This window comes from Emiliania huxleyi (genome assembly GCF_000372725.1).
Source record: "Emiliania huxleyi CCMP1516 unplaced genomic scaffold EMIHUscaffold_4, whole genome shotgun sequence".
Classification (NCBI taxonomy): domain Eukaryota; phylum Haptophyta; order Isochrysidales; family Noelaerhabdaceae; genus Emiliania; species Emiliania huxleyi.
In genome coordinates, this window is record NW_005198966.1 from 995,055 (window position 1) to 1,018,199 (window position 23,145).

The following is a 23,145-nucleotide window of genomic DNA, read 5'->3' on the forward strand; positions in this document are numbered from 1 at the left end:
CCCGACGCACGGCGGAGTGTCGCTCGAGACGCACACCGCCGCCTGCCCAGCCGACCTCCTTCCGACCGTCCTCGGCGCGCCGGTCGTGCCCTGGCACCGCTTGAAGGATTTTCAGATCTGCTCGATGCTGCTGTTGATTCAGCAGCTGGTGACTGCGTGGGGTGCTCCGGGCGCGGACCGTACCATCTTCATCCCCGAGGACAGGCTGCGCAGCAGCCCGCTGCCGCAGCTTCAGACAAAGCGCTGCTATCACCTCTACCATTCGGCCAGCAATCCGTGTGCGGCCGCGATCGCCGCCGATTTGGAGGCGCAGTTTGTGTCGCCGAACCACTCGGGGCTGCGGACAACAGCCGAACCGGAGCACCTTCGCCACGATGCCTGCTCCGCGTTTTTGCTCTACCTGAACGCCGAAACTTTCGCGCCGGGGGCGCGCGCCGACACGCTCGTCAGCGAGCTGGAGGCGGCGCTGGAGGCGGGCACCGGGCTGCTGCTGGCGCACGAGCGGCGCGACGGCTGGCGTCGGCTCACGTTCGACGAGATCATCGTCGCGACACCGGAGGGGCTCAGGACGGCCGGCGCGTACCGGCGCATCGCGACAGCCCTGCACGGCGGGCGGCACTATGCGGTCTCGCTGAGGCTGCTGCTGGACGAGCTCGACCTCCTGATCCGGCGGCCCGTCAGGAGCCACTCGCTGCTGGGCACCGTGCTCCGAAAGACCAGTGAGGCGGGCTCATCATCGGGTGACCTGATGCGCCGACGAAAGCGGGAGAGCCCCCGCTTGGGGAGCAGCTCGGTGTAGGTAGGTGTATGTTAGCCAGAGTTCTGACTGTGGTGGGGGCATGTGCATGTCGTTTCATGTCCATCATGTCTGTACGTTTGCTCGTGTCGAGCCGTGTTTTTCCAGGACAAACACATACAGTGGTGAACGGACACTGAGAACGGCGACACACACGGGAGCCGGAGAGCCGGTCCCCTCGGCCCTCGCCCATGGGATAGGAAGAGAGCAACAGCAAGCGGACCAAGAGCCCGTGAAAAGAAAGGAAGGCGCGGGCGGCACGTCAATACAAAGGAGGGATGTGGGCATGGAGATGTACAATGTGGGAGAAGGACGGGTCCCCAACTCGCAGAGCAAGCATCTTGGAAGGACGACAGTACGACTGGACTCCGCGTTTCTTTTGATGTCGTCGCTGTCTCTCCTCGACTCGACTGTCTCTGTGCTTGTGAGAGAGAGATTTGGTGTGTTGTGGCTTGTGCGCATGCTTGTGCGACACTTGGTACTGGCGTTTTCGACTTCGGTTTCTTTCGTGAACGGCGGCAAATTCAGATTCGTCGTTCTCGCCGACCAACCGACGCTCCGCAAGGGGCTCGCGCCCCGCTCGACACCGCCAGACCCCGATGAGCCTGCTGATGGACAGCAAAAGGGACGACGCATTGCTGCGTACCGCTTTGCTGCTCCTGCTCGCCATCGTCGTGCTGTTTCTCGCAGTGCGGTTCCACGCAGTGTCTCGCAGTGGTGGCCAACAGCAGCAGTCCTTTGCTCGCATGGAGGAGGAGTCTGACGCCGCAGCTGCGGGTGCACGGGCGCATGATCGCGATCGCGTCGGCGGGCCAGACATCGAGGCGACGGCAGCCGACGGCGCTGTCCCATTCGGTGCCGTTGCGCGTGCCCGCCCGCCGCGCGTGGGCACCGAGAGGAGCGAGGCGGCGGACGAGCTGCGCAATCTGGCGCGCGAGAAGTCTCCCATGCACGCGCGTCGGCAGGTGTGCCGCACTGACGGGGCGGAGAGGGGCACGGGAGGGGCAGGCCCCGTTGCACACGAGCGCCCTTCTCACGCCCGCGCCCCGCGCCTCTCGGCTGCCGCACAGAGGTTCGGCCGCATACCGTCCAAACGGTCCGTGTCGAAGGAGCTGTCGAGCTACTGCGCCATGTGCAGCGCCTCGCAGGAGGGCCTCGCCTCTGCCGCGGCGCACGGCGCCGCTCCACCAGCCGCGGCCGAGGAGGCGGCCGATGCGAGCGAGCCGAGGAGCGACCTTGCGAGCGGCAGCAGCAGTGTGCAGGGCAGCGTGCCGCTTCCGTCCCCGGTGAGTATGCCGCCCAGCCTGAGTGACACCTTCAAGGACCCGCGGAGAGGGGCGAGCGGCCACGGGGCGAGCGCTGCGGAAGGGCAGGCGCCAGGGGGGGCAGCTGCCCCTCAAGGGGGGCGAGTGGGCATAGCAGGTGGCGCCTCGTCTCCCCCGCGCCTCGCCCCGTCTCCCCCGTGACTCGCCCCGTCTCGCCCGCCACATTCCCCTCAATGCCCACACACTCCGCACGACACTCCAGCTCACACACGTCTCCCCCCCCCCCCCCCCCCCACCACCACCACCACCACCACCACTTTACCCCCCCCCAAAAAAAAGGCCCCCCCCCCCCCCCCAACCCGCTTCGCTTCTGACGCAGCTCACGCCCCCCGCCGCGCGCTCCCCAGGCATCGACCGGCCACTCACACTGCCGCCGATGCCGAGCGGCGGCGGCAGCTCCCGCGCCTCTCGCCGCAGCTCCCGGAGCACCGGCAGCCAGTCTCGCACCACGACGCCCCGCTCGACAGACACGTCGCCGCGCGAAGTGGCTTGCATCGTGGTGCGTGGCGCGAGCCGGGCGGCTCTCCCCTCCCCCCCCCCCCTCGCTCCCCGCTGTTCCTACCGCCCTGCTGCCCCCTCGAGGCCGCGGCCAGACTGCGACCTCCTCTCTCTCCCCCCCCTCGTGTGTGCAGGTGCCCACAGGGCTCGCCCTCGTCGCTCCGGAGGGACCGCTCACGCCGCCTGGGCCGGGCGCCCCGCCGCCCACCCCGGCGGAGCAGAACACGTCGCTCGCATACGCCGTCTCGATGAGGGAGGAGGAGTCGGAGGACGGCGAGGGCAGGCTGGTCGCGGTGGTGGAGCCCACCTTCGCAATGTACGCAGCGGCGCCGAGTCCCGAGGGCACGGTGCGCATCAACGGCGCGGAGGTGACCGAGTCGCCGCAAGGGACGGTGCGGGTCAAGGGGCCGCCGCCCGCGATGCAGCGAGGCGCGCTGCAGATGGCCGCCTTGCGAGCCGCCTTTGCGATGGGGCAGGACCTGCCCGAGGACGCGGCTCCGCCCTCGGAGGACCCTTCTGAGGAGTCCTCTGGCTCCTCCTCTCTGGGGTTGCGTGGTTCTTGAGTGAGAACTTTCCCAAATTTGGTGCAGTACCTTACTCTCTGTTTCACCACATGCTCCATGCACATGCGACATGGTCCATGCTCATGGTTCATAGCCTAGACCATGGTCCAAGAAAAAGGAATGTGTACAGATTGTGTGTATATCTTACTTCTTACGGCTCTAGTTCCGGCATGTTGTGCGAGTATATGGGACAAAAGCGTCGAAAATGTCCCAAAAAGCGTGTCTCGAGTTTGTGGCAGCCCCACAGCTGGCGCGCGCTGCCAGGAAGCACCGCTCGCGTGTCGGCCGCACTCCCTGGCACCCAGGGAGTGCGGCCGACCGACCAGACCGAGTAGGCTCGACGCCGCGCTCGCTGTGGGGCTGCCACAAACTCGCCGCCGAACGTGCCACCGACGGCGTCCTGGCGGAGGTGGTGGAGTTTGAGACCTGAGGCTGCGGAGGTGACGCCTGAGGTACCGGCCCGTGCACGGCGACTCAGCCGGCGACCGCCACGGGCTCAGACGAGACTTGTCGACGCGTTACGGCTCAGCTTCACCGTGGTCCTCGGGCGTCTGTCAACGTCAGGACCACCCATACAGCTCGCGGGTTCGAGGTCGCAAGAGCCAAGATGGTGGCGTTTGGACATCCCAACCATCACACAAGACAGCCTGTAGGTGGTGGCGGGACGGCGAAGTGTTTGTGGCACTCGGCAGTAGGCACCCGCGGCACGGCCCCGCTGTCGGCTCTCGCGGGCTGCGGAACCGGCCCCAGAGGGGGACGGTCCGGGCGAGTGTGGCAGCTTCTGCGCTAGTATGGGCAGCCTCTATCATAGCACTACTGATCCTGGTCATTAGAGCTGCCAGGGATAGCGTCAGGGGCCGGTAGGAGTCAAAACCCCTCATATTTGAGACATCGTGTCCCATATACTCGCACAACGAGCCTTCCGTGACCTCCTGGAGTCCTGGTGCGCCGCCCGTCGGTCGACGCCCTCGCCCCTGCGCTCCACCAACGACGCCGTCGCTGTCCTCGCCGACGTGACCGTGATTCGAGGCCGCCCATTCCAAGGCCGCCCATCTCACGCCATTGATGCAGCCGAGATGCAAAATCCAAAACCGCCGTTTTTTATGAAATACGAGCGATCCCCCTAACCCCCCCCTTGGACGCGTCCACCCTCCTGTACGCGCCACGTGGTACGCGCGCTGTGACCTGACACCTGTGTTGACTGTTGTAGAAAAGGTATATCTAGAAGGGTTGTTGCACGACGCTCCCGAGGTCTCGGAGAAACTTAGGGTACACGTATATGGGCCATGATGTCTCAATATGAGGGGTTTTGACTCCTACCGGCTCCTGACGCTATCCCTGGCAGCTGTAATGACCAGGTTCAGTAGTGTTGTGATAGAGGGTGCCCATACTAGCGCAGGAGCTGCCACACTCGCCCGGACCGTCCCCTTCTGGGGCCGGTTCCGCAGCCCGCGAGAGCCGACAGCGGGGCCGTGCCGCGGGTGCCTACTGCCGAGTGCCACAAAACACTGCGCCGTCCCGCCATCACCTACAGGCTGTCTTGTGTGATGGTTGGGATGTCCAAACGCCACCATCTTGGCTCTTGCGACCTCAAACCCGCGAGCTGTATGGGTGGTCCTGACGTCGACAGACGCCCGATGACCACGGTGAAGCTGAGCCGTAACGAGTCGACAAGTCTCGTCTGAGCCCGTGGCGGTCGCCGGCTGAGTCGCTGTGCACGGGCCGGTACCTCAGGCGTCACCTCCGCAGCCTCAGGTCTCACACTCCATCACCTCCGCCGGGACGCCTTCGGTGGCACGCTCGGCGGCGAGTTTGTTGCAGCTCCACAGCGAGCGCGGCGTCGACCCTACTCACTCCAGTTGGTTCGGCACACTCGGTGGGGTCCACCGAGTGTGCCGAACGCGCGAGCGGTGCGTCCTGGCAGCCCGCGCTGGCTGCGGAGCTGCAACTCACTGGAGACATACTTTTTTGGCACATTTATCATTTTCAATGTACGTACTTATAGCTTACTGGGAGAAAAGAGAGAGGGGGTTGTGTTCTCTAGGCCCCTACTCTCTCTCAATGTATGTGGCTCTTACGTACATTCCCGGAGGAGGACTGCTGACAGGGTTTGCGATGAGGAGTGCCCCGAAGGTTTCTCGGGGTTAGATTTTCGACGCTTTTGGCCCATGCTCGTGCAACACCCCAGAAGAATAGAAAGAAGACATCGAGCATCGAGGTTAATGACTGCACTCCAAGTGCTCCAAGTGCTAATCTAGTCCTCGTCGAATGAGATCTCCTCCACCTCGTCGCCCTCGTCCGCACTCTGAGGCTCCACGTGCCGCGCCGGCTCGCGCCGCGCCGGCTCGCGCGCCGCGCCGCCAGCCGAGCGATCCGCGGGCGGTGGCGTCGCCGCGAGCGCCGCGCGCCACCGCCGCTCGGCGTCGCTGCCCACGCCATTGTTGGAGAGGTCGAGGTGGGCGAGGGCGGCGTTGCGGCGCAGCCCGGCGGCCAGACCTTCCGCGCCCGCGTCCTTGATTCCGTTGTACCCGAGCCTTAGCCGCTGCAGCTTGTCGTTCGTCTTGAGCGCCTCGCCAAGCTCTCTCGCGCCGCGGTCGAGCAGCCCGTTCCACTCGAGGTCGAGCGAGGCGAGGGGGCAGTCCGCCGCGCCGAGCGCCGCGCCGAGCGCACGCGCGCCGCGCGGTCCGACTCCGTTCCACGCGAGGGACAGCTCCGAGAGGCGGAGGCTGGAGGAGAGCTTGCTGCCTCCGCCGCCGAGCGCAGCAGCAACCGCCTTGGCACCCTCGTCGGTGAGCCGGTTGTGCGCGAGATCGAGCGAGGAGAGCGAGGCCGGCAGGGCGGCCAGGAGCGGCGCGACGCCCTTGTCGCCCAGCCGAGTGTCGGCGAGGTCGAGCGACTCGAGGGCGGTGAGCGCGCCGAGCGTGCTGGCGAGCAGCTCGACCGCCTCGCTGCTACCGAGGAGCTGGCCGCGCAGGCCCAGCCGCTTGAGACCTCCGCCCACCGCCTTGAGCTTCTCGCCCAGGAGCGAGCGCAGGGCAGCCGCGCCAAGCACGCAGTCGGCCGGCGGCGGCCTGGCAGCCTGCTCCGATGGGCGTTCGGTGCAGTCGAGCAGGAGTGCAGTGCACCCCGCAAGGCTGTCGCTGTCGAGGTCCGGACGCGAGCAGTCGCGCGAGGAGGCGAGCGGGACCGAGAGGAGGACCAGGAGGAGCGTCCGCGCGGCAGACGCCAACGTGGGCACCATCGACGAGCGAGCGAGTTTTCTTTTTCTCGTTTTAACCTGCGTTACAGAGTGAAACAGCGCCTTTTTTCTTTTTCTGGCCCGCTTCATGCATGGAGACGAGCAACAGCATCGACGACGCCCTCGCCAGAGCAGAGCGCGAAGCGCAGATTTCTCTGACGGAGGCGCGCGTCGCGCGCGCGCGTCTGATGAACATGTCATCGCGCTACGCGCGGCTAACAACGGATGAGCCGTATGTGGCAGAGCCGTCGGAGACGGAGATGCACGAGGTGTCGCAAGCGCGCCAACCAGAGACGGGCGCGGGCGAATCCGCGGCGCGCGAGTTTGTGTGGGGCGTTAGCGTCGCCGAAAATGCTGAGAGCGACGGCGGAGGTGTCGGCAGCAGCGGCGGCAGTGCAGGCGGCGGCGGCAACGGTGGCGGTGGCGACAGTGGAGGGCTGGACGCCTGCACATTGCTCGCTCTGCTCGAGGCGCGCCGCTCCACACACCTGGCTCCCGCCAACGCGAGGCGGGGCAAAACCCTGCCCCGCCCCCCCAATAGGCCAACCCGGAGAGCGACCCGGCCACCCTCGCGGACGTGCTGGAGGCGATGCTGCCCTCGGGCGGGGAGGCGGAGGCGGCCTTCCCCTTGTCCGTCGCCCACGCCGTGGCGCGGCTGCGGGGCGGCGACTTGGCGGCGCGAGAGCTGCTGGAGGAGATTGCGGCGGCGGCGGTGGCGCGGGCGCGCGAGGAGGGCGTCGAGGAGGAGGGGGGCGTCGGGGAGGAGGATGCTGTGGTGGAGGGCGAGGGCGAGGGCGAGGGCGAGGGCGAGGGCGGAGGGGGCGGGGAGGTGGAGGGCGCGCCTGCCTCCGCAAGAGGCGGGCTGCGGCGGAGGCCCCGCCAGTACACGCGGCTGCCGCTCTCCTCCTCGTCCGCCTCGCCTCCCGCCTCGCGCGACGGGCGGCGGCGGTCGCGGCCCCTTCGGCTGGCGTCCGTCTCGTCGCGAGGGCGGAGGGCGGCCAGGCTCTGCGGCCTCGCGCTCTGCGGCCTGTCGCTGCTGGCGTGGCTCGCCGCCCGCACCTTCGCCTACTTTTTGCCTCCCCTCTCGTACGGACTGGTGCAGTCTCTGATCTGGAGGAGCGTGCGGCGGGAGGTGCTGACCACGCCCGGCCTGCACTGGCGCGGTCCGTGGCAGCGGCTGCTCCTCGTCCCCTCGACGCGGCAGACCTTCTCCTGGGCCGGCGCCGACGCCCTCCCCGCCCTCACCGGGGACGGGCTCAAGCTGGTCGTGCACGCGCACCTGCAGTGGCGGTACGACCCGCGCACGCTGCGAGAGCTGTACCTGCTCCTCCCGCCGCCGGAGGAGGGGGCGGCGTGCCGCGGAGCCGTCTTCCGCTGCGGCGGAGGCGAGTGCGTCCCCGCATCGTACGTCCGCGACGGGGAGGAGGACTGCACCGACGGCTCCGACGAGGCGGCGGGCGCCGAGGCCGAGGCGGAGGGCGGCGACTCGCCTCTGCTCCGGCCGGCGGAGCGGGTGATGCGGCAGGCGGCGCGCAGCGCGGCGCTGACGTCTTTCGCGTCGCACCCGCTGCATGCCTTCTTCGGAGACAAGGCGGCCGTGTCCGAGGAGGTCCGCACCTCGCACCTCTCCCTCCGCCCCCTGGCCCCTGGTCTCCCTCCCCGGGGGGGGGGGGCGGTCTCCCTCCCCTGCTCCCCTTCCACTCCCCCCCCCCCCCCCACACACACACACTCCCTTCTCCCCCTCTCCAGGTCCGCCTCGCCGTCGCGCAAGCGCTCGGCTCCTACGGCGTCCTCGTCGAGGCGGTGCAGCTGGTCGCCGTCGAGGTGCCGCCGAGCGTCGACCAGATGCTGATGGAGGCGGCGGTCACACGCCTCCGGATCGAGCTCACAAAGAGGTACAAGGCCATGTGGGCCGCCGCACTCCTCATCCGCACCATGGTCGCCGAGCAGAACCGGCGCGCCACGGTGGCGGCGGCGCGCGGGGCAGCGGCGGCGGTGAGCGAGGGCGCAAAGGCGCGCGCTGTCCGGACGGGGCAGACGGTGCGCGCCGAGCTCGAGGCGCTGACCAACCTGACGGGCAGCCTGCGCACCAGCGCGGTCGAGCTGCTCTCGTGCGCGCGACGCGCGCGGCAGGCGGAGGCGTGTGCGCGCGGGCGGGCTGAGCGGCCCTCGCCCTCTCGCCCTGTAGGTACCGCTGGCTCGACGGCCTGGCAGCCGCCAAGCGTGGCCGCGCGATGCTGGTGCGCAGTGGCGGCGGCGGGCCCGCGGCCCGCGGAGGCGCGACAAAGGGCGGGCGACTCGGCGTCGGCGACGACGGCGCGGTGAGCATCCTGCCGGCCGGCGCGAGGAGACGGTCGTGAGGTATGCACGCGGTTTTGGACACGGCGCTCTTGTTGGCGAGGGCGAAAACCAGTATCAGACGGCGAGCCAGATGAATCTCTCACACCCAGGGCGCTCAGAAGAAAAACTCGCAACCCGGAGACTTTTTTTTCACGATGACGAAACACGATGAACCAAACACCGCCGCCGCCCGAGACGATGGACGTGGACGGCTGGCAGGTCGTGATCGCCGACGGGCACGCGGTGCTGCCCGAAGGCATGACGCACCTCCACCTGGACGACAAGAAAGAGAAAGCAGAGACGCGAGGACAGACCACCTTGGCCAAACTCCTCACCAGCCAGGCATTCGAGGGCGACTCTGAACTCCCGCGGGGTTTTAATCCCCTCGCACGAATTCTTTTCTTGGCTCAAGGCCTCGCGCGAGCGCGCCTGTAGCAGCCATGGCATACGAGCCGCCCAGCTGGTCGACCGTCCCGCCTCCCGGCTCGTACACGCTCGAGATCATCCGCGACGGCGTGGTCATAGAGACGGTGGACGCCTCGACGCGAGCGCACTACATTCTCGGCCGCGACCCGGCCGCGGCGCACGTGCACCTGCCGCACCCGTCCGTCTCGCGGCAGCACGCGGTCATCCAGCACCGCGACTCGGGCGGCGTCTGGCTCATGGACCTGGGCTCGACGCACGGCACCACCATCAACAAGAAGGCCTGCCCGTCCCGAGCCTTCGTCGCGCTGCCGCCAGGCGCGATGGTGCGGCTCGGCTCGGGATCGCGACTAGTCACGCTGCTCGGGCCGCCGGACGAGGCGGGTGCGAGCAAGGCGCCCGGCGTGCCGCAGCCGCCGCCGGTTCGGACGCGCCCGGGAGAGGCGCAGTACTCCGCCGCGCGGGCCGCGCAGCGCGCCGAGCGAATCGCGGCGACGACCGGGCGGTCGGCGGTGAGCGCGGACGACCTGCATGGCGGCGGGGCGGGGTGGGGGTTCGACGCGGACGCCGAGACGAGCCGCGCGCCGGCGGAGGAGGCGGCGCTCGACGCGCTCGAGCTCGAGCAGCTCCTCAAGATGGCGGACGCAGCGGGGCTGCCACTGTCTGCGCGCGGGCGCGTGCTGCAGGAGCAGCGGTCGAAGCGGCAGGCGAAGGCGGAGAATCTGTTGCTCGAGGTGGGCCGCATAGCCGCAAAGGAGGTGGAGGGGCTCAGCGAGGGCCAGGCCAGCGCAAAGCAGCGCGCCGAGGAGCGTGCCGCAGAGCTAAACGAGCAGGCGCGCCTCCGCCCGCCTCCGCCCGCCTCCTCCCGCCTCCGCCCCGCGCCTCCGCGCCTCCGCGCCTCCGCTCCTCCGCCCCGCCTCCGCCCTCCGCCCCTCCCGTCTCTCGTTCGCCCTCTGCGGCCGCGCACACGCACGCACCGCCACTCACGCACGCGGACATCGCCCCTCCCGCGAGGACTCCTCCCCTCGCTCGGTCAGCACACGCCCGACAACCCCCGCAGGTCGCGTCGCTCGGCGAGCAGCTCGCAGACATCATCCGGGAGCAGCTCGCCGCCGCCAAGGGGCTCGTCGACGGAGGCAAGTCGCGCCGCGCCGCCGCGCGCGCCGCCGACAACGACGAGGACGACTTCTTCGACCGCACGGCGAAGAAGAAGCGGCGCGTCGGCGCCGCCGCCAAGGGCAAGGGGGAGGGCGGCGGAGGAGGCGGAGGCGCAGAGGTGCTCGACGAGGCTGCGATCGAGGCGCGGCTGGCGGAGCTCGAGGCGGACGAGGTGTCGGCGGGGCGGCAGCTCGCCGCGCTCGAGGAGGCGCAGGCGGCGAGGCGCGCCGGCAGCGGCAGCGGCGACGAGCTGGACGGCTACATGCGCGCCAACGCTGCCGAGGTCGCCTCCAACCGGATCGCGGAGCTGCGCCAGGCGGCGGAGGCGCGCGAGGCGGAGCGGGGCACCCTGCGCAAGCTCCGAGAGTTTGTCAAGCCCGCGCTGCCGCCCGCCGCCGCGCCCGCCGCCGCCGTGCCCGCCGCCGCAGCGCCTGCAGCTGCGGCGTCCGCCTGCGCAGCCGGCACTAGGGCGCGGCCCGCCGACGCGGCTCCGAAGCCAAAGGCGCCCGGCGGCGGCGGGAGCGGGCTGGGCGCGGTGCTCGCCTCGATCCGTGCCGAGGGCGGCGAGGGCGGAGGCGAGGGCGGAGGCGAGGGCGCCGACGTGGGCCAAGCCGCCTCGATGCGGCCGCCTCCCTCCGCGCCGAAGCGGGCTCCTGCGAGCGGTCCGCCGCAGGGCCCGCGCCGGGTTGGCCCGAGCATGCCTCCTCCGGGCTCCGCCCCGGGCGGCGGGCTTGGCCGCGCAGACGGCGGGCCGGGGCCCGCCTCGCTCGGGCGTCGCGAGGGCGCGGCGGCAGCCTTCGCCTCCGAGTACGCCGCGGCGGTCGAGCGACTCCAGAGGGGTGAGGACGGGGTCGGCGCCGACGCGGGCGGCGACAGCGGCGGCCGCGCTCCTCCGGCGGAGGAGGGGAGCGGCCTCGGGTTTGGCGCCGCTCGTCCCGACGCGGCGCACGTGCGCACCGTGCGCGAGACGCACTTGCGGCAGCAGCAGGAGCAGGACGAGGCCGCAATGCCGGCTGGGCTCAACCAGATGCGAGCCGGTGCCCGACTCGCGGCCTCGCGCCTCCGCCGCCGCAGCGCCGCCCCGCCCACCCCCCTCCGCCCCGCACGCAGGCGCGTCCACCACTTGCGCGGCTTCGGCGGCGCCCAAGCCAGCCGCACGGCGCGCCCCCGGCGCCATCGGGCCCGCCCGCCCTCCGCAGTCGGCGCCCCGAGGCGGGTGGCGCGAGGCGGCGGAGGCGGGCGGCGAGGCGGAGGGCGGGGGCGAGTGGGTGCCGCCGGCGGACCAGGACGGATCCGGCAAGACGTCGCTCAACGCGCGGCTGGGCTACTAGCCGCCGCGGGCGGGCGTTGTGAGTCGCCACGGCCCGGTCCGGCGTCCGCGTCCCCTCGCGAGTACTGACAGAGTCGGTGGCGAGTTGTGTCTTGTGACCGCCACGGCGGTCGGCGCCAGCGCGCACACGCCCACGCGCTTTTCTGTGACGGTTCGTGTCGCGCGTCTCAGAGCAGGGCCAGCGGCCGCTGCCAGCGCGGAATATCTGTTCTCTCTCGCTCTCATGTTGGTGTTGCGACAGGTGTATCATGCTTTCCATCCATGCACATACACACGCACACATCTGAGTCGTCACTGTTGAGGGGTCAACAGATGGGCGGCTCTCGCGGCTGTGCCGTCGCCCCTCTACTGCGGCAGGGGAGGGCCGGAGGGCGAGCGGGTCTACCAGCCCCAGGAGCGCTTGAGGGTGACGCGCGCCGCGTCGAGGAGGTTCGCGTCGGCCGACTCGAGCGGCACGTTGGCGGTCGCGGTCCAGGTCGCGCCGTCCTCAAAGTTGTCGTCCTGCAGCGACACCTCGAGGTCCGACTTGTCGGGCTTGTACGAGGCGGCGAGCGTCTGCCCCGCCTTGAGCTGGCGGGTGAAGCCGACCTCGAGCGCGCCGACCTCCTTGCCGTCGACGTCGTAGTCGAACTGCGCCGAGACCTTGTCCTTGCCGTTGTTGAGGCCGGACATGAGCTTGACGCGCGCAGCCTTGGCCTTGACCATCCAGCTCGGCTGCACGTCCACCTTCTGGTCGCCGAGGTCGACCTCGCGCTGCACCGCAACCTCCGTCAGCTGGTCCTCCGTGTCGTACTCGGCCGACAGGGTCGTGCCCTGCGACGAGGCCGTCAGCCGCACGTCGGACCGCTTGCTCGCAAAGTCGCGCCGCAGCTCGTACGAGACCGAGACGTCGTCCGCGGAGTCGCCCTCGACCAGGTCGCCCGAGAAGGAGACCTCCTTGAGGAAGTCCTTGTTCGAGTTGTAGTCGTACTTGGCCGCCACCTTGGTCTTGAAGTCGCCGATCTCCAGCCCCTGCGTGGCGGGGAGGGGAGGGGACGGTGAGAGGCGCGCGCGGGGCGAAGACGGGGAGAGGCGGTGGGCGGGCGGCGGCGTGGGCGGAGGTGGCGGGCGGGCGGTGGGCGGAGGAGAAGGGCGGGGATCGGAAGGGCGGAGGAGAAGGGCGGGCAGAGTAGTTGCGGTGTAGAAGGTGCGACGTTCGGCGTTCGGCGATGTGGGCTGAGGAGTGGCGGCGTGAGCGGACCTTCTCCCACGAGGCCTTGAGGTTATCGAACTTCCCCGCGTCGCCACGGAGGTTGCCGGTCGAGACCTCCGCGCGGTTGGCCGAGAGCGAGAGCATCGAGGTGGCGAGCATTGTTTGAGCTGCAGGAGGGGTGCGCAATTTGCAAGGGTGTGCCGGGTCGCGATTGACGCGACACGCCCCAAACGCTGATTGTTCAAAACAAATCGCTGGGCTTCTCCATTATGTGATGTTACGGTTAAGGTGGCACGCCCTGCGAGCGGGGCCGGGCGGGGTGCGCACTGTCCCTCTGTGTTCGTGTGCGTCGCCCATCTCTCCCTGGAGATGACTGCTCTATTTATTTATTTATTTGTTACGGTTAAGAGGAAGATTCGCGCGAGCTGCGGCCTGCGGGACCGCCGGGACGGCGGGCGGGTGATTGCGGACTCGTCGGACGCCGCCACTTTGCCGAGACTTTCTTCTTTCTTCGAGACTTTTGAGGGAAGCGAGATCGCGATCGGCCGAGAACCGACATGGCGGGCAAGAGGCCGTCACGGCCATGATCGTGGCTGCCGACGCCGGCGACGACCCGCTCGCGGACCGCCGCGAGGACCGGGAGGGGATCCCTGCACCCTGGGTGTGTATTCCGAGAAAAACAAAAAAGAAACGAGCGGTGAGGGAGAAAGAGAAAGCGGATACAAAACAAGAACACAACGCACTCTCTCACATGACAAGCGATCCCACGACAGCGATTGTGGGGTCGCCCGCCACCGCCGCCATGGTCCATGGAGATCTGCTGCGTGTGGGAGAGATTTTTCACAATACCAAACAACTCTAACACTCACACGTCATTTGGAGCACTTGGTCTTGGAGTGCAGTCATTAGCCTCACATCCAGGGCCGGGGAGCTAAGAAGCGCACCCAGCGGGCCGGATGATCGGGATCGGGCTACGGGCTAGAGAGCCCTAGCCCCGGGGGTGTGCGTTCGCAGGGCAAGGGCCTTAAAGTAAACACGGATCTCCGAGGGTTAGCTCCGCGCTCCGGGTTTCCCCTAGCAGCAGAACGCCCCCTCTACTCGGAGCTAGTAAACACCAGACACGGACACGACGCCCACCCACCCCGTCATTTTGGCATATTTTTGGGGCCTGGAGCCCTGTTCACGCGCGCGCAAGACGTGCAGACAGGGTTGCCACCCTCCCGGGCCAGGCGTGCATCGGGCGTTCCGTACAAAATGGCAGCGGAGCCCAGCCCCAGCGACGCTGTCTCTTCCGTCTGAGCGGTGGGTAACTCTCTGGCCGGGCTTGGGCCCTCTCGGGCTGCTGCGAGCTGCGCGATGCGCGTCCCCTCCGCCGCACAACCGTACCCCTGCCCCTCACCCTCCGACTCCGCCGCAGGACCGGTCTGGCGACACGGGACGACCGCCCAGAGCAGCACCACAGACCATCCCGACCCCGTGGGGGGCGGGGCGGGCCAGCGAGACGTAAGAGCGCCCCTCCCTCCCTCTCGTGGCGCGTCCCCTCCTTCCTCCCAGCACCCCGCCACCTGGCTCGCCGCCCCGTCGCCGTCGCGAGTCAGCCCTCGGTCAGGTACTGCCAAAGGCGGCCACAAGCAGCACAATCGCTACCAGCGCCACCGCGCCGGCGCTGGTAAGCTCTGCGGCCCGTGTAGCGGCCCCTTAGCCCGTCGCCCGGGGCACATGGCGCCCTCACACCGCTCCTCGCCCCCGTGTCGCAGGCCAAAATCGTCGACATCGCGTCGGCACTCTCGACGGCGCGCCTGGGCTCGCAGAGGGCGGCCTGGGCGGTGCAGGGTGGCCGGGCTGCCCCCCTCCCGCGTTGCGCCAAGCCTCGGGGGTCGGGGAGACCATCTCGGGTCGCCGAGGGGGCGGGTCGGACGACCAATCCGGCTGCTGGCCGGAGGACGTCGCCGGCTCCGCGATTTTGGGCGCCCCAGGCGCCTCCATCCGGGACGAGCGGCGCCAGCTGGTAGCTGGGGCCGCAGGGCGGTCAGGCCAACACCGTATGCTAGTCGGAGTGGATTGTCTAGAGGTGTAGAGGTCGGTAGAGTGTCCGTTTGTGGCCTCCGGACGGGCTCTGGTCGGGAGCCCGCCGGGCCGGCTGAGGCTGTGTGTCCGTCCACTATGGACCCAGTGGTGGCTTAGAAGTGCTCTCTGGGAAGTACACATCCTATATAACACCTGCGGACCGGAAGGTACCGCCGTGGCGCCGCGAGGGGCCGTCTAAGCGCCAGCGTGACCCTTCCCGGGCCCCCTTGGGTGGGCTCCGGTGCAGGGTGCACCCGGCAAGGAGCACGCCGTCAAGGGGACGTGCCGCGCGTGGCGCCGCGCCTGGAAGGAGACGCTCGCGACGCGCGAGCGGCCGCGCATGCTCGTGTACGGTGGCGCCAATGCTGGAGGCATCCCACTCAACTCGGTGGAGCGGTACGACCCGTCAACAAATGAGTGGGGGGAGGAGGCTGTGGCGCCGATGCCAACGGCACGTTTGCTTCCTGCCATTGCGTTGCTGGATGGCAAGTTCTACGCGACGGGCGGCATGAACGCCGGTGGCGCACCTTCACGCTCGATGGAGAGGTACGACTTGGCAACGAAAGTATGGGAGGTGCGGGCGCCGATGGCAACGCCGCGCGAGCTTCACGGCCTGGCGGAGCTCGGCGGCAAGCTTTATGCTGTGGGAGGCCTCGACGACGGCGGCAATAGCCACAGCTCAGTCGAGCATTACGACCCGGCGCTAGACGCGTGGGAGGAAGTGGCGCCGATGGCGGCGAGGCGGACTACTCCCGGCGTGGCGGAGGGTGCTCGACGCGGCAAGCTGTACGCTGTGGGAGGCTGCAACAGCGTCGTGGGACTTTTCTCGTCGGTGGGAGGCGGTGGCGCCGATGGCTTCGGCGCGGCAGGGTCCTGGCGCGGCGGTGCTCGATGGGAAGCTGTACGCTGTGGGTGGCGCCAACGATTACCTCAACTTCAGCTCGGTGGAGCGGTACGACCCCGCCTCGAATGCGTGGGAGGCCTTGGCGCCGATGACGGTGGAGCGATACGCCCCCGGCATAGCGGTGCTCGAAGGCAAGCTGTACGCGGTTGGCGGCGTGAGCGACGATGACGACGGCCCGATCGACACCGTCGAGCGGTACGACCCAGCCGCAGATGTGTGGGAGGCGGTGGCGCCGCCGCTGGCAGCTTTCCCTTCGTTGCCTCGCTGTAGTGGATGGAGTACATTGGAGCGATTGGTGATTGGAGCACTTGGAGCACTTGGAGTGCAGTCATCATCTCATCAACCGCACATCCAGGGCCGGGGGGCTAAGAAGCACACCTAGCGGGCCAGATGATTGGCATCGGGTTAAAAGAAAGAAAGAAAACAGACAAGCCAAGGGAGGGATGGGCAAAGGGTTGTTGTTTGTTGAAGGGTTGCGGGCGCGGCTGAAAAATTTTTGGCGATGGCCCTGCCCAGACTACTTTGGCTCGCTCTCGTCGCGGTGGCGTGTGTTGCCACCGCCACCGTACACGCCTCCAGCCCAGTTGCTTCCTCGCGTGGCGGTCCACCCGCGGCTGTGGTTCTGCGGGGTGGAGCGGCACCCACCCAGCAGCGGCGGCGGCGCAAGAAGAAAGCACGGCGGCCGCCTCCTCCGCCGAGCGCCTCCGACCGGCTCCGCACCGCTCTGAGCGGCGTGGCGGAAGGCGCCTCGTCGCTCTACAGCGCGGTGGAGGCGCGCGCGCGCGCGGCGGCGACGCCGGCGGAGGAGGAGGAGTACGAGGAGGATGAGCTTGCGGCCGAGGGAGGCGACGGGTCTGCTGAAGCGGAGGAGGAGGAGGAGGAGGAGGAGGAGTGGGAGGAGGAGGAGGAGGAGGAGGAGGAGGCTCCAGCAACGCCGCCGCCGCGGCGCGCAGATTCGCGGCTCGCGTCGCAGCGGGCGGCGGCGCGGAGGACAGTGGCGGCGCGGAATGCGGCGGCGGCGGCGCAGGCGCAGGCGCAGGCGCAGGCGGCCGCAGCGGAGGAGGACGCGCCCGAGATGTCAATGTCGGAGAAGGGCGCCTTCCTCGGCTCGGTCGCCTTCTCGCCGGTCGGCGTGCCCGGCCTGGTTGTCGGCGGAGCGCTCGGCTTCGCGGCGGGCTACTTTGCGGAGCAGGCCGAGCCGCGCCAGCGCCTCCCCTGCCATGCCCGCACCCTCCCACCCCTGGGAAGGGAGACAGAGAGGTGTGCTGACGAGCAGGTGGATGCAGCGCGAGAGCACGTGGCGCGCGCGTATGCGACGCGGGTGCAGCGCGAGCGGCGCGTGGAGAGCGAGCGTGCAAACACGCGCAAAGCCCTCGAGGCGTGCTCTCCCTTCTCTCCTCCTCTCCCCTCCCTCCTCCCCTCCTCTTCCTCCTGCTCTCCCCTCCCTCCTCCTCTGCCCTCCCTCCTCGCACCCGGCCCCGCACACCACCCCTCCGAACGCCCTCTCCGCCCCTCCGCCCCTCCGCCGCACAGGCGCTCGAGACGGTCTCTGTCCAGTCCGACGACCCGGAGGAGGCGGCGCGCACCTCGGCCGACCTCACCGCCTTTCTGTGCGCGCCCTGCAACACGCGCTGCGCAGACTGCTCCGCGAGGATCAAGCGGCCCGCCGACGCCTGGGTCTCCACCTCCCTCGGAGTCGTGGTGTGCGTCAACTGCGCCGCCGCGCACCGCTCGCTCGGCACGTCCGTCTCGCGCATCAAGTCGCCCGTCTACGACCAGGCGCGCGCCGCCACCGCCCCGCGGCACCCGCGTCCGCAGCACGCGCACTGACCGCCGGCCGACCGACCCGCCCTCTCAGTGGGACGTGCCGATGGCGACGGCGCTGCTGGCAAAGGGCAACGACCGCGGCGCGGCAGACTACTACGCCACGCCGCCGGCGCGCATGCCGGGGCCCAAAGCGCCGATGGAGGAGCGGCGCGCGCACGTGCGCGAAAAGTACGTGCGGCTGCGCTGGGCGACGCCGGAGCTACGCGCGGCGCGGCAAGAGACGCTGGCCAAGAGGCCTCGCAAGGCGGCCGGCGCGCGCCGCATGGCGAGCCTGTCCAGCGACGCGGCGTGACGGAGACAGAGTTTAGACAGATATAGAGCTGCAGACTTGAGGGCAGGGGGCGAGGGCGGCATCCGCGTAAGCCTTTTCTGTGCCTTTTTGTATGCAATGATACAACAATCAAGTGAGTCACTCCCTCTCGCTGTGCTGCGGAGACCGCTCGATAGGATCTCACCCAAATCGGACAATGCGTGCACGTGCCCGTGGTTGCGCGCGCGAGGCGGGGACCAGAACGGACACCGCCGGCGCAGAGAGGTGTGTGCTCCAGACGCAAGAGTGCTCCCTAGAGTGCTCCTATAGCCGTAGTCCCTGCTCGTCGCGCCCGCCCGCCACAGCGCTGCCCGAACGGCAGCGCTGCTCTGCACGGCTCAGGGCGGCGCGCGGCACACCGCAAACACGCTCGCGGCTCAAGAGCCGGCAAGCAGCGCGTGTGTGCTGGCAAAGGGGAGACGTCACTCGTCGTGCTCGACCTTTTGCTTTTTGGAGCCCTTCTCCTTCGAGTTGTTCTCCTGCGCGGGGCCGGGCGCGCGCGGTCGGCGCGATGCGGGGAGGGCGGGGGAGGGCGGGGCGGGAGCGGGGCGAGGGGCGGCGCGCCGAGCGGATGACTCGGATGAGGAGGTCGACGCGGCGGCCGAGCTCGATGGGGGTGCGCGACTTGAAGAGCCAGTCGAAGCGAAACTCTGGCCGCAGCCGGACCTCGCGCTTGAGCTCCTCCCACCTGCCGTAGCCGAGCTTGTCGGTCATGCAGAGGAGGAAGCGGTCCTCCTCCTCGTTGAAGAGCTTGCCGCGGTTGTTGCCGTACTTGAGCGTGAGGTTGTCCCACGGGTTGTCCCCCGCCGACTTGACCTTGTGCGTCAGCAACGTCGCCATCTCGGACTTCTCCGCAATCTTCTTCTCGCCCTCCTCGATCTTCTTGGAGACCTTCTCCCAGTCGCCGATGTGGGTCGGTCCGAGCCGCCAGAACGCCTCCGAGTAGGTGGTCACCTCCTCCAGCGTCTTCGTGCCGAGGAGGTCCTCCGCGATGTCGTTCAGCTTGTCGCGCCCGTTCTTCTCGGCGCTCTTGATGAACCGCGAGTAGTCGTTGCGCGTCCAGTCCTTGAAGCCGGCCGCCTCGAGCTCCTCGAGCTCCTTCTTCTCGGCGATCTCCTCGGGCGACGGCTTCTCGTCGGGCACCTCCTGCCCCGCCTCGGAAAGGCGCGACGCCGCCTTTGTGCGCTTGAGCTCGCGCTGGTATTCGGCCTCGTGCAGCTCGTTGATGCGCTGCACGTTGAAGAGCTGGTAGTCCTTCATGTCGGGCACCTTCGGCCGCTTCGGCTGGCCCGGCTCGGTGGGCGGCTTCGACGAGGACGCGCCCGCGCCGCGGTACGCGTCGCGCTCGTTGTACGAGACGGTGGAGGTGCGCTCGCGCTTGCCCATCGAGTCTTGCATCATTTCGATAAACTCGCGGTCGCCCTGCTGCGCCATCGACTTGTAGTCGACGCCCTCGAACTCCTGAAAGTTGACCTCGGCGTTGGAAAAGTCGAGCAGGTCGCGCTTCTCCTTGCTCTCGAGCTTCTGGCTGCGCTCGGCGGTCAGGTTCTTTGCGCCGGCGAGGATCGTGTCGATGTCCTCCTCGGTGACAGAATCTCCCGCGCGGAAGATCTTGTCCGCGCCGTACCGCACCGCGGCGAGGGCCTCCTCCTTGCTGAGCGCCTACGGGACGTGCCTCGGGCGTGTCTCGGACGCGCCTCGGCCACCCCTGGAGGGCTCGCTGCGTGCGGAGCGCCTTTTGCTTCTCGGCGAGCCGGCCCTGCTGGATGACGGCGTAGTCCATCTGCAGCTTCTGCTCCGCGCGCTCGACAACCTTCTCCTCGATCGAGTCCTGGGTGACGAAGCGGAAGACCTTGACCTCCTTCTTCTGCCCGATCCGGTGCGCGCGGTCCATCGCCTGACGAGGCGGTGCGAGAACGCATCACCAACCAACTGACGAGAGGCTCCCCCGACTGGCGCGCGCGGGTCCGAGCCTGCAGGTCGGCCTGCGGGTTCCAGTCGCTGTCGTAGATGATGACCGTGTCGGCCGTCTGCAGGTTGATGCCGAGCCCGCCCGCGCGCGTGGAGAGGAGGAAGAGGAAGCGGTCCGAGTTGGGCTTGTTGAAGGCGTCAATCATCTCCTGCCGCTCCGGCCCGCCCGTCGACCCGTCGATGCGGCAATAGTAAAAGCCATCCTCGTGCCGGTAGGCGCAGTAGTCCTAAAGGGCGGGCGCACGAGTGCGCGCGCGCGTGTGTGTGTGTTGGGGGGGGGGGGGGGGCATGTGTGGGGCGCGCGCGGCTGAGTCTCGGCCGCATCTCGGCCGCATCTCGGCCGCATCTCGTCTCGGCCGCACCTCGAGGATGTCGAGCACGCGCGTCATCTGCGAGAAGATGAGGACGCGGGAGCCCTGCGACTTGAGCCGCATGAGCAGCTTGTCGAGCAGCGCCATCTTGCCGGCGTTGGTCACGAGGTGGTCGCCAAACGGCGGCAGCGACTTGTCCTCGACGCCCTCGAAGAGGTACGGGTGGTTGCAGCACCTGCTCACGCAGGCCGGCTGGCGTGAAGAGACGCTGCTCCTGGGCTGTGCGAGGCGAGGAGGTGCGGGGGGCGGCTGGCGCACTTGCGCAGCTGCATGACGAGGTTCATGAGGCGCGACTTGTTCTGCGCCAGCGTGGCGGAGGAGGAGGAGTACAGCGCGTCCATGTCCCGCTTGAGGATGTTCTTGTACTGGTCGCGCTGCATGGGCGACAGCTGCGTGTATACGATCAGCTCCGTCTTTGGCGGAATGGAGCCCTCGACGTCGGCCTTGACGCGGCGCAGCAGGAACGGCTTGAGCACCTTGTGCAGCTGCGAGATCACCTCCTGCTCGACCTGCTTGTCCGTGATGTCGAACCACGAGTTGAAGTCGTCGGCCGAGGTGAAGATGTCGGGCAGCAGAAAGTTGAGGAGCGCCCAGAGCTCGTGCAGGTTGTTTTGCATGGGCGTGCCCGTGATGAGCAGCCGCGAGTGCGACGAGAAGGAGCGCAGCACCTGCGAGAGCTTCGACTCCTCGTTCTTCATCCGGTGCGCCTCGTCGACGATGATGTAGCGCCACGAAAACTTGCGGAACGCGTTCGCCTCGCGGATGATCATCTCGTACGACGTGATGCACACCTCGAACTTGTCGGGCTGCAGGTTCTCGGCGAGCATCCGCTCGCGCGCCTCCTTGTCGCCGTGGAAGAGGAGCGTCTTGAAGCACGGCGCCCAGTTCTTGAACTCGCGCTCCCAGTTGGTGAGCGTCGACTTTGGCGCGAGGACCAGGTACGGCCCGGTCAGCTTGCGCGCCTGCCACCGAGGGCGGCAGCGGGTTGGACGGCGGCCGGGGCGAGGGACGGGCGGTGGGGGCGGCGACAGCGGCGGCGGCGGCGGCAGCGGCGGCGGCGCGGTGGTGGCGCAGGCGGCGGCGGTTGCGGCGAGGGTCGAGCCAGCCCGCGGCGGAGGGAGCGAGGGGAGACTGCGCGGGCGGGGAGGGTGGTGAGAGCCGCGCCTCGCGCAGCCAGCAGAGCAGCGAGATGGACTGCAGCGTCTTGCCGAGGCCCATCTCGTCGGCGAGGATGCCCGAGATGCCGTTCTGGTAGAGGTTGGCGAGCCAGTTGAGGCCCTGGACCTGGTACGCCCGCATGTTGCCGTGGTCCTTGTTGATGATGCCCGGCTGCGACACAATGCGCACCTGCGCGCGCAAGAGAGGCGGCTCGGAGCGAGGGGACGGATTGGGCAGAGGGCCAGGCGGCGGCTCCGCTCGCGCGCCTTCTCCTCAAAGCCACCCGACGAGGAGCCGCCGCCGCCGGCCTCCTCCTTGTGGTCCTTCATCATCTCCTCGTCCTCCTCCTTCTCGGTCTTGCGCTTCCGGTGCCGCGCCTTGGCCGACGCGTCCGCCTCCTTGGCAAGGCCAAAGTGCTTGAACAGGTCCGACTGCCCGAGCAGGAAGTTGAGCCGCTGCTTGGCCGACTTGGCCTAAATCGACAAGGCGCGCACAGCATGAGAAAGACCGGGTGACGTGTTGCGGGTGACGTGTGCGCCCGCTCCGCGCGGCGCAGGCCTTGTCGCTCTCAATCTCCTTGTTCTGCGCGACGAGCGTCTGCTCGGCCTGGGTGAGCACCTTGGCCTTGCGCTCTTTCTTAGGCGCCGCCGCCCGCTCCTCCACCTCCTCCTGCAGCCGCTGCCGCTTCTCCGCGCGCTCCAGCTCGCGGTCTGACGGGCCAGACGCCGCAGAGGCGATCCGCGCCTTTTCGGCAGCATCCTCGGCGTTGAGCCCCGCCTGGTAGGTGGCCATCTCGCGGTCGTGGCGCACGCGGTCGTCGGCCGCCTGCCTCTCCCACCGCGACCGGTCCGTCACCTCCCCCCACCGCTCGCCGATCACTTTGGAGAGGGTCGAAGTGTCTGTAGCGCCGACCTCCTGCGAGATGGCGTCGCGGTTCTCGCGCGCGAAGCACATGTAGGCGGAGAGCGCCTGCGGCGACAGGCGCGCGTCAGCGCCGCGGCCGGCTCACGCGAGCGGCGGGGCGAGCTCTCAGCCGCACCGCTTTCGGCTTTGCCAGCGCCAGCACGTCCGCCTCGCCGACCTCAAACTCCAGCGCGATGGTCTTTGCGCTCTGCTTGTCAGCGAGCATGCCGCGGATGCGCTGCTTCTCGGCGTAGGAAAGCGTCATGGCGGCGGCGGAGGAGAAGGGGAGAGGGTCCAGTCAGCAGGCTGGCAGAAGACCGCTGATGCTTTGCTCGCGCCAAGCCCGAAAAGCCGCCCGTGTTTTTCTTCTTTCTCGTCTCGTACTTCCCCCCACAGGCCACGCCACGGCAGAAGACACTTCTTGACCGCTGCCAGGCAGGCAGCCCAACACAGTCCAACACACTACCAAGTATTCTTAGCTTCAAGCCCCCCTCCGAGACTGGAGACACCCACACACCAGTAACAGACCGGTGGGACTGCCCCCCGCCCCCACTTACTTGCCCTGACTGCACAGGATAGCGTGCCCCGAAGACGGCGACGACGCAGCGGGGGACACCACGCGAGGAAAGGGTGCGAAGGCAAGATTGGGGTGCTGGGTGGTGGGACCAATGAGGGGGGGGGGGGCGGGGGTCCTGGGGGGGGGCGAAATGAACACAGTCCAACACAGAGGAGGGACTTTCAAGGTTCAATCTTCCAACAAAACCCCCTCGC

The 23,145-nt window shown here is 68.7% G+C and overlaps 6 protein-coding genes across 6 annotated transcripts; 3 read left to right on the plus strand and 3 right to left on the minus strand.

Moving 5' to 3' along the window:
• Positions 1-895, plus strand: EMIHUDRAFT_349870 (hypothetical protein; the record flags this gene model as incomplete). The annotated part of the gene is made up of 1 exon (XM_005770523.1): positions 1-895. A coding segment is annotated over exon 1 (411 nt), but the record flags the coding sequence as incomplete, so codon positions are not given.
• A 462-nt stretch (positions 896-1,357) lies between these two features.
• On the plus strand, positions 1,358-2,347 carry EMIHUDRAFT_432290 (hypothetical protein). The gene is made up of 2 exons (XM_005770524.1): positions 1,358-1,761; positions 1,867-2,347. Exons 1-2 carry the CDS (start codon positions 1,396-1,398, stop codon positions 2,260-2,262), a joined length of 762 nt encoding a protein of 253 aa, XP_005770581.1. The 5' UTR covers positions 1,358-1,395; the 3' UTR covers positions 2,263-2,347.
• Positions 2,348-5,436: 3,089 nt separating this feature from the next.
• Positions 5,437-6,423, minus strand: EMIHUDRAFT_95950 (hypothetical protein; the record flags this gene model as incomplete). Its single annotated transcript, XM_005770525.1, has 1 exon — positions 5,437-6,423. One exon carries the CDS (start codon positions 6,421-6,423, stop codon positions 5,437-5,439), a length of 987 nt encoding a protein of 328 aa, XP_005770582.1.
• A 4,626-nt stretch (positions 6,424-11,049) lies between these two features.
• EMIHUDRAFT_432295 (hypothetical protein) lies at positions 11,050-13,073 on the minus strand (the record flags this gene model as incomplete). Its single annotated transcript, XM_005770526.1, has 3 exons — positions 12,912-13,073; positions 11,452-12,682; positions 11,050-11,378 (listed from the first exon to the last, which is right to left on the minus strand). Coding segments are annotated over exons 2-3 (831 nt in total), but the record flags the coding sequence as incomplete, so codon positions are not given.
• Positions 13,074-16,336: 3,263 nt separating this feature from the next.
• On the plus strand, positions 16,337-17,953 carry EMIHUDRAFT_631910 (hypothetical protein; the record flags this gene model as incomplete). Its single annotated transcript, XM_005770882.1, has 4 exons — positions 16,337-17,026; positions 17,111-17,212; positions 17,368-17,613; positions 17,693-17,953. 4 exons carry the CDS (start codon positions 16,337-16,339, stop codon positions 17,951-17,953), a joined length of 1,299 nt encoding a protein of 432 aa, XP_005770939.1.
• Positions 17,954-18,393: 440 nt separating this feature from the next.
• EMIHUDRAFT_447960 (hypothetical protein) lies at positions 18,394-22,714 on the minus strand (the record flags this gene model as incomplete). The annotated part of the gene is made up of 10 exons (XM_005770527.1): positions 22,511-22,714; positions 22,030-22,440; positions 21,755-21,944; positions 21,598-21,728; positions 20,572-21,275; positions 20,350-20,488; positions 19,897-20,169; positions 19,665-19,868; positions 18,548-19,633; positions 18,394-18,435 (listed from the first exon to the last, which is right to left on the minus strand). The coding sequence occupies exons 1-10, from the start codon at positions 22,637-22,639 to the stop codon at positions 18,394-18,396; spliced, it is 3,309 nt and encodes a 1,102-aa protein (XP_005770584.1). The 5' UTR covers positions 22,640-22,714.
• Positions 22,715-23,145: the final 431 nt, after the last annotated feature.